The sequence below is a fragment of the Chaetodon trifascialis genome, chromosome 6, assembly GCF_039877785.1.
Source record: "Chaetodon trifascialis isolate fChaTrf1 chromosome 6, fChaTrf1.hap1, whole genome shotgun sequence".
Classification (NCBI taxonomy): Eukaryota; Metazoa; Chordata; class Actinopteri; order Chaetodontiformes; family Chaetodontidae; genus Chaetodon; species Chaetodon trifascialis.
Window position 1 is genome coordinate 1181250 of NC_092061.1, and position 15100 is coordinate 1196349.

Below are 15100 nucleotides of genomic sequence, written 5' to 3' on the forward strand. Positions count from 1 at the left end.
GTAAGACTTAGTTAGCTTTGGTTATGACTTTATCCTCCTGCAAACAGGAGAAATGAAGGAGACAGGGAAACTTCACGTCTGTCGGTGGGCGTCACAGTGGCTTCCTGTGGCTGATAATTTAATGTGCCAGAAAAAAGGACTTGCAGATTTGTGACAATGTCTCAGAAATGAGAGAAAGATCTCACACTGGTGATTCAACGAGGTGGTAAGAGTGATTGACAGGTGGTTCATCCAAAGAAATCTTTAATCTGCTGCATGTTTAGTCTTATCTGGACTGTAATACAGAAAACGTCTTACATGAAGTGAAAGGACAGTGTCAGTGCTCTGCCACTACGACGCCACTTCAGACCTGAAAGGTTTTCTTCATCCTTAATTTCTGTTTAGTGCGTCTGTGGCTCAGGAGGTCAAGGTCGTCCACGAATCAGCAGCTCAGTGGTTTACATGTCAAAGTATCGTTGGGAAAAATACTGAATCCCAGATTTCTCCCGTTGTCACCAAGCATTTAACAGCTTTCATACCTGAATAACGGGGAGAAGTTGCAGTGTGAAGAACACAGGACATGCTGCTGCTCTCACGTCTGTACAGTGAGTGAGGAGCAGGCAGTGCGCCCCCCTCAGGACGCTCTTTGCACACAGTTTTCTGCCTGTTTTTCTCAAACACTTTTACTTTCACTTTGTCGTCTTCGACGGTTTCAAGCGACGGAGATTCAGACCAACTTCAACTAAACTAAAGGTAGAAAACACCAACTGTGTTTTTATACACTCTCTGTATATAAAGTACATATATATGTTTGATTTTTATTCTGGATTCTTTTTATTGTGCGTTTGTTTTTTTCTACGTCTCCGTCTTTGTTCTTTCCCGGTTGTGTTCCCGGTTCATAGCTTTCTATTATCAAAGTAACTTGATGAGCTGATCTGGAAACAGCTTTCTGTGAAGTCACACATGAACCTTTACTGTCTGACTCGCTGTCAGCTGCACATCAGTCACTTCAGGTAAACGCGCACTTTCAAACGTCGGAGACGGAAACATGCGGACTGAACAAGACGCAGCAAAGATGACTGACATCAGGATTCTGTTCAGAGTCCAGATGTTTTTCTTTGATCAGAGGAATCTGTCTGAAATACGTTGTGTCTGTTTCTCACTTTAATGTCTCCTTCAGACGTCACCATTTTAGAGTCAGAGCTGAAGTGAGAAACAGGAAGAGAAGCTACAAAACCACAAACATCGACTTCAGACTGAAGGCCAGTTTCTGCTCTTTAGAGGAGACTCGTGTCAGTGATGAAGCTCAACACATCCTCTTCATTTATTCAGGAACCTGAGATCTGTAGATCTCCTCTGTTAGATCCAAGAACAAATCACAAATGATCGAGTTCTACAGAGTTCAAAATTAGAAAATAAATCCTCAGTTTAAGGAAGTTTTCATGCAGACCTTCATGTTCTCAGCCAGAAGCAGAGGGGAGGTTGGTGGTTTGAATCCCCTCTGAGGTCGTTGAGGTGACTTTGACTCTGAAAGAAGCGTTTTGGTGTGTGAGTAAGATCATTTCCATTCTGCTTCTTCTTCCTCCTCCAGGTTCTTCATGCAGCAGTTGCTCTTCAGTCCAGTGAACGTCTGATCTGTCCGGCAGTGACGTCATGGCGGCTGCAGCATCAGGTGAGTCCAGTCATCAGACGCTGTCTTCTCTCTCTGGAAGAAAAGCACTTTGTCCTCAGACCCTCAGTCCAGTCTGTGAACCCTGAATGAAACTCTGCTCAACATGAGGACCTCTATAAGCTGTAGCTCAGTGACAGATCAGACAGACTGATCCCAGATCAGCTCACAGCTGGACTACAGTCACTGCTCAGTCAGTGTACGTCACATTTCATCACTGCTGTTTTATTCACAGTATCTTTGTCACATGCTTCAACAGAACCATGATTTGGGTTCAGCGTTGATGATCCGTGAATGTTTTTGACTCATAAAACTCCTTTGAAGTAACACTCAGACTTGTTTCCTTCCTGAATGAACCCACTGATCAATGTCCTGTGTGTCCTCTCGAAATATTTCCTTTCCTTCACTAACTGGCTTTTTGTGCTTTGCAGCTGATGCAGATGTGTGCTTTTTAATTTTCGGCTCTGGTTTAATTTGCTGTCTTATTCTTAAACTTTGGTGTTGTTGTGTTTTGCTGATCTCTCGTCATCGGCGGCTCTTGTTTTATTTATTCATGAAGGAGTTTTCCGTCCATCTCTCAGCCGGCTTTCTTGCAGTGTTGTAGTCCACTCAGACATGGTTCAACCTGCAGGAGTCAAACATTCAGACCGACTGAAGAAGATCTGCTTTCTGTTGTTCTGTCCCACAGACTCGAAACTCTCCCTGAAAACTTTGAGATGCTCATTAATACTGCTGAGACGATTCCAAACTTTCATTTCTAATCTTATTGGTTGTAATTATTTTTGCTTTTATCGTTCTCATTGTTTACTTTATTTGTCTGGTTGTCACTTCCTGCACCTTCACCTTCAAACATTGTTGGCTTCACCTTGTTTGATCCTTGTATTCTTCCTCTCTTGCTGCCTCTGAGCTTCCTTTGAGGGTTTTAGTTGTCTGCTCTTATAGTTTAGCTCAGCACTGTTTAAATGATGCTTCACCCTCAACGTGTTTCAGAGGATTTAAATAAAACACATTGAAAACTGAATGAATGTTTTCTGTCAAAGGGTGCAGAGCCAACAGATCTCCACTTGGTGGCGACAAAACCTAAAAGTTTGGTGGATTCACGTCAGCAGCCGCTGTGTTGTTTGAATTATCTGCAGAAGTTTTCTCCACCACTGATTCACTGTTAGCACCATGAACTCTTTCTGAGGATCACCTGATGTCAATCACACAGTGGTTTTTGTCATCAGCAGAGTTACATAAAACTTATATATTATAGATTATAGAATATATTATTTTATATTACCTGATTCTTTGGTCCACCAATGTGACTCCACTCGATCTGGATCTCAGCTGCATTCAGTCTCATCAGGTCTCGTTTTATTGCAGCAGGTCTCAGGTCAGTCTGTCGACATGTCAGATACCTTCGTGCACATATGTCAAACTTATTCCACAAAGGGCCGAGTGGCTGAAGGTTTTCTTTCCAACGAAGCAGCAACACACCAGACTTGACTCATTCATCAGCTGATCTCAGTCTTCAGACAGCTGATTCGTCAGACTGTGTGCTCTTGATTGGTTGGAGGAAAAACCTGCAGCCACACGGCCCTTTGTGGAATGAGTTTGACATGCCTGCCTTAGTGGATCCAAGTGGACTCAGCTCTCATCACATGTCAATTCAATTCAATTCAATTCAGTTTTATTTGTATAGCGCCAAATCACAACAGAAGTTGTCTCAGGACACTTTCCATATAGAGCTGGTACAGACCAAGCTCTTTTATCTACAAAGAAACCAACAATTCCCCCATGAGCAAGCACTTGGCGACAGTGGCGAGGAAAAACTTCTTTTAACAGGCAGAAACCTCGAGCAGAACCAGACTCTGGGTGGGCGGCCATCTGCCTCCACCGGTTGGGTGAGAGAGGAAGAGCAAGAGAGGGAGAGTGAGACAGACAGACAGACAGACAGACAGACAGACAGACAGACAGACAGACAGACAGACAGACAGACAGACAGACAGAAAGAAAAGCAGTCAGAGAGAGAGAGAGAGAGAGACAGAGAGAGAGAGACAGACAGACAGACATGCAGTCACAGTAACAGTGACAGTGGATGTAATAACAGCAGTAGCAGTTGCAGTGGATGTCAGGCAGGGCCAAGGCAGGAGACGCAGCTGAAATCCACAATCCAGATTCAGCCACTGTCCATGGGAACCTGCAAGACGACAAAGCACAGAGACTCCGGGGAAGGAGCTAAGTTAGTAACACGCCGTGGTAGGACATGAGAGCGTGCAGATGGAGAGGGACAGAAGGACAGAGGAGCTCGGTGTATCTTTGGATGTCCCCCAACAGTCTAATCCTATAGCAGCATAACTAGGGGCTGGTCCAGGACCAGCCTGAGCCAGCCCTAACTATAAGCTTTATCAAAAAGGACAGTTTTAAGACGACTCTTAAATGTAGAGAGAGTGTCTGCCTCCCGGACAAAGACTGAAGATGGTTCCACAGGAGAGGAGCTTGATAGCTAAATGCTCTGACTCCTGTTCTGCTTTTTGAGACTTTAGGAACCATAAGTAGAAATGCATTCTGGGAACGCAGTGTTCGAGTAGGGCAATAAGGTACTATGAGCTCTTTAAGATAAGAAGGTGCCTGGTTATTTATGGCTTTGTAAGTAAGGAGGAGAATTTTAAACTCTATTCTAAACTTTACAGGGAGCCAGTGCAAAGTGGCGAGTATTGGAGAAATATGATCTCGCTTCCTGGTTTTTGTCAGAACACGTGCTGCAGCGTTCTGGAGCAACTGGAGAATATTCAGAATAGAATAGAATAGAATAGAATAGAATAGAATAGAATAGAATAGGTTTTGTCATCATCATCATCATCATCATCATCTTGGATTGAAGATGTTTTTGAGGCTGACGTGTTGATGCTCTTTTCCATCATGGCTGCTTGTTGGTGGAGCTTCATGCTGCGGTCAGTGTTGCTGTTGGTCTCTCTGGTTGGGTCTGTTCAGGTCCACCACATTCTGGACGGGGTCGAACTGTCTGTTTCTTGTTGATGTTGGGTTCTGGCAGGTTTTCCACCTGTTTGTTTCAGATCTGGTCCAAAGTTTTAGACGACAGTGTTTCTGTCATAAGAAGCTCTACTATTGATCACATGTGATCATATAAATGACTGAATGAATGCTGTGTTCTTACATTAACAGGAGATCAGCCTCCACTGAAGCGCAGGAACAGCTTTCCTTACCTGCCACCTGACAGTGAGTCAAACTGAACTGTGTCATCCTGCTCTTTAACAATATCTGAGTTTACAGTATTTTGTAGCTTCAGTCTGTCAGTAAGAAACTAAACCTGAAGTCAAACAATGAAACTAGAAATGAATCAATGCAAGTCAGCGTTTATTTGCCTTTTCTAATCTTTGTTTTTCTCAGTGTCTGAGCTGAGGGTCGTTCTGCTGGGGAACAGCTGGTCTCAGAGGAGTTCAGTGGGGAACTTCATGCTGGGACAGACTAAGTTCAACACTGAGAGAGAAGAAGACAGATGTCTGAGAGACAGAGGACAGTTAAAGGACAAAACAATAGTCCTCACCAACACTCCAGATCTGCTGCATCCAAACATCTCTCATCACAAACTGACAGAGTTGATAGAAAACTGTGTGAGACTCTCTGATCCTGGACCTCATGTGTTCCTGCTGGTTCTGCAGCCTGAAGACTTCACTGAGGAACACAAACTGAGGCTCTGCAGCTTCCTTCAGCTCTTCAATGATCGATCATTTGATCATTCACTGGTGCTGATATCAACACCCAGAGAGGAGAGTCCAGGATTGATGGAAACATACATGGAACAGCCTCCATTAAAGGACATGATCAGACGGTGTCACTCCAGGTTTCTGTGGCAGAAGAACCTTGAACGTCCACAGCTGTTAACACGCTTGGGTCAAATCGTAGAGGAGACCAATGTGGAGCATCTCAGCTATGAAGCATTTACAGACACAACATCTACTTCACCAGGCGACCATCAAAGGCCAAAACCAAAGGAAGCACAGACTTCTATCATGGGTGTTAAAGCTGCTGGTAAGAGCAGAAACAGTCCTGAGAAGGAAACTCTGTTCAAACAAATCCTGTTTGATTAAATTAGAGCATCAAGCTGAAAATTAATGATGTCGTGTTTTTATAGGACTGAGTGCAGTTAAAGGATTCACTGCTAAATTCTCAGAGAAAAAGCCTTTGACTCACAGTAAGTAAATTCATCAGTGTTCATCATCAATTTACTGATTTTTGGTGGCATCTTTTCTCCAGAATGAACCCAAACTCATCCCACAATTCTTCACCACAGAAACACAAAAAACTAAATAAAAACAGTTTAAAACAAAAACCTTAAATCACATTTTTCACATGTTACTCTCTTCTGTTACATTCATATTTTGCTACTTTTCATTTGCAAAATACTAGTGCTGTCAAAAATATTGTGTTATTAACGCGTTAACGCAAATCAATTTGAATGGCGTCATTTTTTTTATTGCGCGATTAACGCTCTTTGTGACGTAGTGAACTTGTAGTTTTTTATAAGCTGTGACCACTGCTAGTAACATAAGAAAAACTACAGGATCCGATTGTAAACCGGAAACAAAACAATAGGCACACCCCCACACACGTGTTTGGTCTCGCCTGCTCAAGCGCGAAATGCTGAAATGGACGCGAACAAGATTCTGAATGGAAAGTTTAGTTTCAAAAAGTTACCAGATGGGTCGACTGACAAGACCAAAGTTATCTGTGTGTGTTGTCAGTGTGAACTGAGTTCTCACCGCAGCACATCCAGTCTCAAACACCACTTGATGGCCAAACACAGTGAATGCGAATTCTCTGCGCCACCTTGTCAAAATCAGGCAACAATGGACGGCTTTTGACAGAGGATATGGACACCACAACTAAGAACAAGCTGACTGCAGCCAGAGACAAGTAATGACTGCTTGTTGTTCAAAGGAAACTGAAGAAAGAAAGTTTCAGCCATTGTTTAACTGCACTATGGGCTGAGTCCTAGTTTACAATGATGTGCACTCTGTAACTTTATTTTGTATCACCCTGTTTTGATCCCTTAGAAAGGGCTGTTGAAGGGCTTTTTGCGCATGCGCATGCCCCAGACGCTAACATGCAGGGATTACACATTTAATAATGTCTCTTGACTAAAAATATGACCAATTAAACAAGTGACTTCAACTTACGAATTATTAAGATAATAATTTTGCTTCTCATGTTTATCTATATTTTTGTTGTCTTACAGGTTCTTCATTCAGAATTCTGCTGTTGGGGAAAACAGACGACAAAAAGACAAAGCTGAGTAACTTCATCATTGGAAACAGTCAGGAATGGCAAAACTATCTGCCAAAGCCTTTTCCTATCAAACAATGTGTGGCTGCGAGTGGAGAGTGGAGAGGAAATCATCTGACAGTCGTGAAGAGTCCAAACATCTTCAGTCTGTCTGTGGAGACATTCAGAGACGAGATGAAGAGCTGTGTGACTCTTTGTCCTCCTGGACCAAATGTTCTTCTGCTGTTAGTGAAACCTTCTGATTTCACAGAGAAGAACAGACAAACACTGAAGTTCATCCTGAGTTTGTTTGATGGAGATGCTTTTAAACACTCAATGGTCGTCGAGACACATGAGGGGAATGAAACATCTGTTAGTCAGCTCCTTAAAGACTGTGGAGGAAGACGCTTCAACATGGCTGAAGGTGACCACCAGCTGTTAATGGAGAAGATTGAGAAGATTGTGCATGAAAACAAAGGAAGCTTCCTCGCCTTCACTGAAGAGACCATCAGACCAAAGTCTGAACACATCAGACCAGCTTTAAACCTGGTTCTGTGTGGGAGGACAGGAGCAGGGAAGACTTCAGCCATCGAGGCCATTTTAGGTGGGACAGAGTTTCATTCAGTCTCCGACTCATCAGAGTGTGTCAAACATCAGGGAGAGGTGTGTGGACGTCGGCTTTCCCTGCTGGAGCTGCCTGCCTTGTATGGAAAAGCTCAGGAGGCAGTGATGGAGGCATCATTCAGGTGTATCTCCCTCTGTGACCCTGAGGGCGTCCACGCCTTCATCCTGGTCCTACCTGTGGGTCCCCTCACTGATGAAGACAAGGCAGAGATAAAGATCATCCAGAACACATTCAGCTCTCGAGTCAATGACTTCACCAGGATTCTGCTCACTGTGGAGTCAGATCCTACAGCTCCAGCTGTGGTCGACTTTGTTAGAGGAAGCAAGGACATTCAGGATCTCTGTCAGAGCTGTGGAGGAAGATATGATGTTCTCAACATCAAGGACGAGCAGCAGATCCCAGAGCTGCTGGAAGCTGTGGAAGAGATGAGAGTTAAAGGATCCAAAAGCTTCACGAAGGACACGTTCACCAGGGCTCAGATGGAGAAGGTTGTAGAGCAGGAGAAGACTAATGCAGGACTCAAAGCTGAACTGCAGGATGTGAAACAGAGGAGTGTGATGGGAGGTGGTGATGAAAGTCAGAGCAGAGAGTGTCTCAGGATGGTGCTGGTTGGGAAGACTGGCAGTGGGAAGAGTGCAACTGGAAACACCATTTTGGACAAGAAGCATTTTAAATCTACTGCCAGCTCAAAGTCTGTGACCAAGTTCTGTGAGAAAGCAGCAGGAGAGATTGATGGTCAGCCTGTTGTTGTGGTCGACACCCCCGGCTTGTTTGACACGACTCTGTCCAATGATCTCATTCAACAGGAACTTGTGAAATGCATCAGCTTGTTGTCTCCTGGACCTCATGTGTTCTTACTCGTCCTGCAGATCGGTCGTTTTACAAAGGAAGAAAAAGACTCTGTGGAACTGATCAAGAAATGTTTTGGCAAGAATTCACAACATTTCATCATCGTCTTATTCACAAGAGGAGACGATCTGGATAAGTCATTTGAGAGTTACCTCGAAGAATGTGATGACTTTATAAAAACAATGATAAACGACTGCGGAGAAAGATACCAGGTCTTCAACAACAAAGATCACACAAACCGAACACAAGTCAGAGAGCTGCTGGCCAAGATCAACACAATGAAGAAGGAAAACGGCGGCAGCTGCTACACCTCAGAGATGTTCCAAGAGGCCGAGGCAGCGATACAGAAGGAGGTGGAGAGGATCCTGAAGGAGAAAGAGGAGGAAATGCAGAGACAGAAGGAGGAGCTTCAAAGAAAACATGAGGAGCAAATGGAAGCAGTGAAAAGACAAATGGAAGATCAGAAAGCTGAAATAGAACAGGAGAGAAAACTGAGAGAAAAACATCTTAAAGATCTGGAGGAAAACATGGAGAAGGAGCGTGAACAGAGAAAGAAAGAACAGAAGGAGAGAGAGGAGGAGGACAAGAAAAAGAAAGAGCAGGAAGAACTTCAGCAACAAGAGTGGAAAGAAGAACGTAAAGATCTGGAAGAAAAGATAAAGTCAGAGTCAAAGGAAAAGGAAACTATTGACAGAAAGCTGGAGGAGAGTAGAGAAGAGATGAGAAAGAAACGAGAGGATTGGGAGGAGGAAAGAAAAGAATGGTGGGAGAAACGATATCGAGAGGATGAAGAGAAACGTCAGGAGGAGCAAAGAAGACTTAAAAAGCTCCAAGAAGAATACGAACAGGAAAAAGAAAAACATGAAAACAAAAGAAAAGAAGATCAAATGAAATTAGAAAAGGCAGAAAAGGAGAGAGAAGAATTAGAGGAAATGTATAAGAAAAAAATGAAGGAAATGAAGAAGAAGTATGAAGAGGAGGCAAGAAAACAAGCCGAAGAATTCAATGATTTTAAAAAGAAATACACAGAGGACTTTGAAGCACTGGTGGAGAAACACATGGAGGAAATAAAGGAACTGAAGGAAAAGCATGAGACACAAATAAAAGAAACAGAGGAGGAGCGTGACAAAGAGTACAATCTGTTACAAAACCTGTCAGGTCACAAAGAAAAAGAGCTGAAAGATCAGATGGAGAAGCTGAAGAAACAGCATGAAGAAGAAGTAGAAGATTTGAAAAGAAAATACAAAAATAGATGTATCATCATCTGAACTCAGCACCGACTCCTGATCTTCATCATGTTAGCAGATCATCGTTTAGGATCATTTAACAGACTGTTAATCACATTCATCAGTAACAAAGATTCTGAAGCTTTAAGGACGCTTTGCTTTTTTCTCTGTATCAAATCAACTCTGTGATTTCAACACGATGTCAGAATATTTGGAGTGTCGTCAGTCCATTGTTACTCCTCCACCAGAGGACGTCCTGTCTCTGTGTGCAGGTTTGTCCTCGTCAACAGCTGGACGACCGCTCGTCACTGCAGGCTGAACACACGTCACATGTCTGATTCCATTATTCCAACATACGTTTCATTTTCTTTACACACTGTTGATTTAGTATAATTTTTACACATTTTTATATCTGTACATACACACACACACACACACACACACACACACACACACACACACACACACACACTGTACTGTGCACTCAGTGGCCACTTTATTAGGTACACCTGTTCAGTCTCTTGCAGTTCAGTCGTGCTCTGAAATAAAGTCTGTTCATGAAGCTGATAACGTTCAGTGTTTGCTCACGTTGTCAGAAAAGTGTAAATTTAATGATGTTTATTACTGTGGTGTTCCCATCACACTGAGAGGTGTTTCTCATGTTTGTCCTCCTAAAAACACACATTTCAATGAAAACCTCTGACAAAGTCACCAAAAACACAACAAGCATCATGAAGCTTGATGACAGCTGACTGTTCATGTGTTCCTAATAAAGTGGCCACTGAGTGTAGCGGCCTATCAGAGCTGATCTGTTCACGCTGCAGCGTTTGCTGATGCATCTTTAGACATTTATTCACAGACTTTTCCACCTTTTAGAAGATGTTTTCTGTCTTTACTTGGTTTATTTTTTCAGCGGTGATTTCAGCCTTTCATTGCAGAGCATGTCGTCATTTTCCTTCACAGTTCACTGTCAGTATATTCACATAGAAACATGCACTCAGACACATGCTGCGTGCTGACGCTTCATCTGCTAAAAACTCTGTTTGAAGAACATTTTTCACAGACTTTTTCTGTTTTTCTTGTTCTTTTTAAATGTACTTGTATTATTTTGGATTTCTTTGCTTTTCTCTGTTCTTTGTGTTGGTAAAAACAAAGAGAATCTCTTTAGATTTTGGACTGTTGGTCTGAAGGAACTCTTTTAACTCTTTTCTAACATTTAAAGGCCAGTTAAAGAGAAAATAATGTGCAGATGAACTGATGATGAAATGTTTGATGATTTCCTTTGTACCACCTTCATGAATAAAGTCTGACTTCTTCTTCTTCATGTGTTGTCACTGTGTCGGTCTGTCAGCATCGAGCACTGAGACTTGCTGTGAACCATCTTACAAACACATTTTCTGAATGAACTGTTCCCTCCTCCTGTGCAAACTTTAGTTTCAACCTGAGTTTAAGCCGTCAGTCAATACGCCCTCATTCTCTCTGAGAAGTCCTCGGTGTGTCTGATGATGAGGTCTGAGGATGGACGATTCCCCTCCAGCCTGCAGAGTCTCCTGTGCTCACAGCTTGTCTGCATGTCGTCGCTCTCAGACTTCGGCTTCGGCGGACCGACGCTCCTCCGGCTCCACCGACAGGCCCGAACCAGCCGGAGAATGTGGACAATGTCGTCTGCCTGACTGCAGGCGACGGTCACAGGCCAGAGCTGAAAACCGGCACGCCGAAGCAAACCGGTGCTGCGACTTCACTGCAGCACCGTCGAAACACTGCAGTACAACTACTGCATTCACATTTTCACTGTGAGCGTTTGCTCCAAAGTGCTGAGCTGTGTTCTGGTATTAATACACTCTCTGTACTTTAAACACTGCACATCCTCTCTCATGTATCTTCAGCGGTGGAAGAAGTACTCAGATCCTTTACTCAAGTACACGTAGCAGTACCACACTTTAAAATACTCCAGTACAAGTAAAAGTTCTGCCTTCAAAAGTCCAAGGAAAATGTACTCGAATTATGAAAGTATGAGTAATTAATGGTTCTATTGTTCAATTGTTGTTTTAACATTACTGATGCTTTAACATGTGAGCAGCATTCAGCAGCTTCAGGTTTGATTAACTGTTCAATGAAATCCACAGCTGTCAGAGAAATGTCGTGTTCGTCTCTGGAATGTGGAGTTGAAGTACATTCAAATACTCGAGTACAAGTATCTACAAAGTGCAGTATTAAATGTACTTCCTGCTGTGTGTCTGTGATTTATCAGCTCATTGTTTCTTTTGTCTGTTACCTGCATTCTTCAGGTGAGTGTTGTGTACACCTGAACAGCAGCAGGACCCTCTGCTGCAGGTGTGTCACCTGCTCTTACGCCCATATAAGGAAACAGCACAAATGCTCATTTACAGGTAAAACGCAGACTTTCAGTTCTGCACGAGCGAAAACTGAGCTGAAATTCAAAAAGCTGAAATATTCATCGTGAAGACTGTGAAATGATTCTTCAGCTCAGTTATGAGCCGTGTTTGAACCTGATTCATGGAGTTTAAAGGTGCTGCACGCGTCCTCGTTTGGCTTCGTCACTGAAGGATTTCGGTGTTCAGGATGTTTACTGCGTCACATTTTATCAGCTGATGGTTCGTTTCTGCATCCTTCAGGTAAATGTTGTGTAAAAGTTCAGCAGGACTTCAGTAAATCGTCCCTTCACTTCCCTCCACAGCAGCAGCAGGTGTGTCATTTTGGCTGCAGTTAAGTCCATACAAGGACAGGTGGGAGGAAGTGGCTGACACTCGGGGGGCGTGGCCACACCTGGAGAGGACCGCCCCCTGGAATCTGCAATGCTCCACTGAGGTGAGTTAGAAGTTAGAAAAGGAAAACATGTTGAGGTGTAAAAGGTAAAAAAAACACATTTTCCAGCAATGACAGAGGAGCACAGGAGGTAATTAAAGGTTCAGACATGTCTGTGCAGGTTCAGGGTGTGGACACAATAACAGGAACACCTGAGCAACATGCAAAACTTCAGAGGCAGAAAGTTTCTGTTCGTCACATTAAAGAGAATCCTGAATGTAAACTGACGTTTCCTAACGCTGATGGTTCAGTTGATTTTCGTGTCCAGCGAGTATTTTCTACTTTTTACACCACAAAGTTTTCAGTTACTTTTCATCCCCTTCATGTCCAGTGAAAAGCTCGTATCTCCAGATGTGTTGATGTTTAATGTTTGAGCTGAACTGAAGGATGAAGAGTTCCTTCCTCTTCTTCAGCTCAGTAAACTCTTTAAAAGCCTCTTGATCAGCTGAAAAACTTCGTCACAAAGCTGAAAACAGGCTGTTTGTCTGAGATACGAGGTTCTGACAGGACGCCGCGCTGCAGCAGCGCATGAATCCACAGACAGCAGATAGAAAAACACTTTACTCACACCACACAGGTACTTTACGACTTTAATAATACTCACATACTTTTACTTCAGTGAGATTTTGAATACAGGACCATTACTTTCAGCGAGTATTTTCACAGTGAGGCATGAGTACTTTTACCTCAGTGAAGGATCTGAATACTTCTTCCACGGCTGGTTCACACATAGTACATCGAAAGAGTTTCACTAAAGAAGGCCGTGATTGATTCAGAGGATGAAGGAGGAGGAGGAGGAGGAGGAGGAGGAGGAGGAGGAGGAGGAGGAAGGCCTGAACCGAGCTGTTTTATGTGTGAAGCGATGTGGACAGAAGAGACACAACAGTCCACCAGCTGCTCTGAACTCCAGCAGTCACATAATAACTGCTGACAGCTGGTGTTCACAGTGAGGCCGACAGCTGAGGCGGCCTTCATACTGAGGATGAGGAGGACTCTGACACCTGCAGGTTTCAAACACATCTCAGATCAGAGACGTTCAGTCAGAGTTTCTGCTCTTTTTAAAACCTTTCTTTTCCTCTTCATCAGCAGTGAGTCTACAGGAAGTGAGAAAGACGACCTCCTCCTCCTCCTCCTCCTCCTCCTCCTCCTCCTCCTCCTCCTTCATCCTCTGAATCTGTACCTCAGCAGACGAGTCCACGCTGCTGCTCAAACTCACGTTGTCCGTCCTGATTTGCAGGATTTACTTGCAGCTTAGAACCAAAACTAAAGCACAAGCGTTCACAGAGGAGTTCCTGTTTTCAAGCTTTAGAGACGAAGAAGACTCTGATAGACTTCAGTGAAAGAACAAACTGTACATCTCTCCCTCCACTCACCGACAGGACAAACACTCATTATAGTGAACAAGAAAGTCTGATTTCAGACGCTCACATGACACAAATCAAACAACAAACACACGATGTGGAACTTTCTATGAGCAGAAACTTTCTGCATCCTGACACTCAAACAGTGTGTCTGACAGTGACCTTGAATCAAATGGCTTCTGTTCTGCAGCTGAAATGTTTTGAACGGACAAACGTCGCTTTGTGTGAAACCCTGAGCGGCTGCTAGCAGCGCAGAAGCTAATTCATGCTAACGGGGTGAGCAGATCAGAGAATAAGGAACAGGCTCCTGTTGGCCTTGTTGTGTGAGAAGCTGAAGGTAATTACAGCGTGGCTGCTTCGAGCCGGCTGCATGCCATTCTTCGTCATGTCGTCGCCTCTGACTGCTCAGTCAGTAAAAAGCCTCACCAGGATTCACATGAGGAGCTGGAGTTTCTTTAAATCCTGAGCTGAGAGTCATGGAGAACGTTTCTGATAATAAACATCAAAGAATGAGCCGAGCAGCGTTCAAGCTTTAACACAAACTGCACTGAGGCTGGATTTGTTTCAGGACGTTTCTCCTCACAACTGCCCTGAGGCCACAGACCCCCAGGGGCCCCGACAGGTCCAGGTTTACCGTGGGCCGACTGGTTTGGAAGATTTAATCTGAGAGTGGTTGAAAGAAGGAAATGAGCTGCAGGATGGCGGCGGACACTCCAGCGTAGTTTCAGCACTTCATCCTCTCAGTTTGTGCCTCAGTATTCATGAATGAACAGTGGAGGAATGTAACCAAGTACATCTACTCAAGTTCAGTACAATTTGAGTTATTTGTATTTGGGAATATAGTATTTTTTTTTTTTATTGCATTTAGTTGCCAACTCTTTTTACTTTACACATGAAGATTTCACACATGAAACAGAGCAAACAGCGCTGAGGGCAAACCTCCCCCATGTGCCTCCGCCTCCAGCCTCCTGTGGCCAGAATGGGTACTACAACAACACGTCACCTGTTTCCACAGAACAGACTGTGCTTCTGTAAAAAAAAACGCACTTGTGCATATATATTTATATTGTTATATTTTTACTTATTGTTATATTTTTACTGTTGTAATAGCTTCTTTTTAATTGATGTTACGCACCAACCTGACCAAAGCAAATTCCTCGTATGTTTAAAATCAATAAAGCTTTTCTGATTCAGATTCTATTTACCTCATGATAACATGTAAAATCTCAATCTGACAGTGTGTGTGTGTGTGTGTGTGTGTGTGTGTGTGTGTGTGTGTGCGCTGGCAACATTTAAA

General features: G+C 43.4%; 1 protein-coding gene across 1 annotated transcript; it reads left to right on the forward strand.

The window, feature by feature from the left end:
- Positions 1 to 697: 697 nt before the first annotated feature.
- On the forward strand, positions 698 to 9658 carry LOC139332115 (GTPase IMAP family member 8-like). The gene is made up of 6 exons (XM_070963833.1): positions 698 to 732; positions 1571 to 1651; positions 4820 to 4870; positions 5042 to 5606; positions 6142 to 6153; positions 7429 to 9658. The coding sequence occupies exons 2-6, from the start codon at positions 1633 to 1635 to the stop codon at positions 9656 to 9658; spliced, it is 2877 nt and encodes a 958-aa protein (XP_070819934.1). The 5' UTR covers positions 698 to 732; positions 1571 to 1632.
- Positions 9659 to 15100: the final 5442 nt, after the last annotated feature.

Bases quoted from the DNA above. Each gene is read 5' to 3' on its own strand.
- LOC139332115 (XM_070963833.1), top strand. The intron at 4,871-5,041 runs GTGAGTCAAACT...TGTTTTTCTCAG, and splicing joins TCCTTACCTGCCACCTGACA to TGTCTGAGCTGAGGGTCGTT.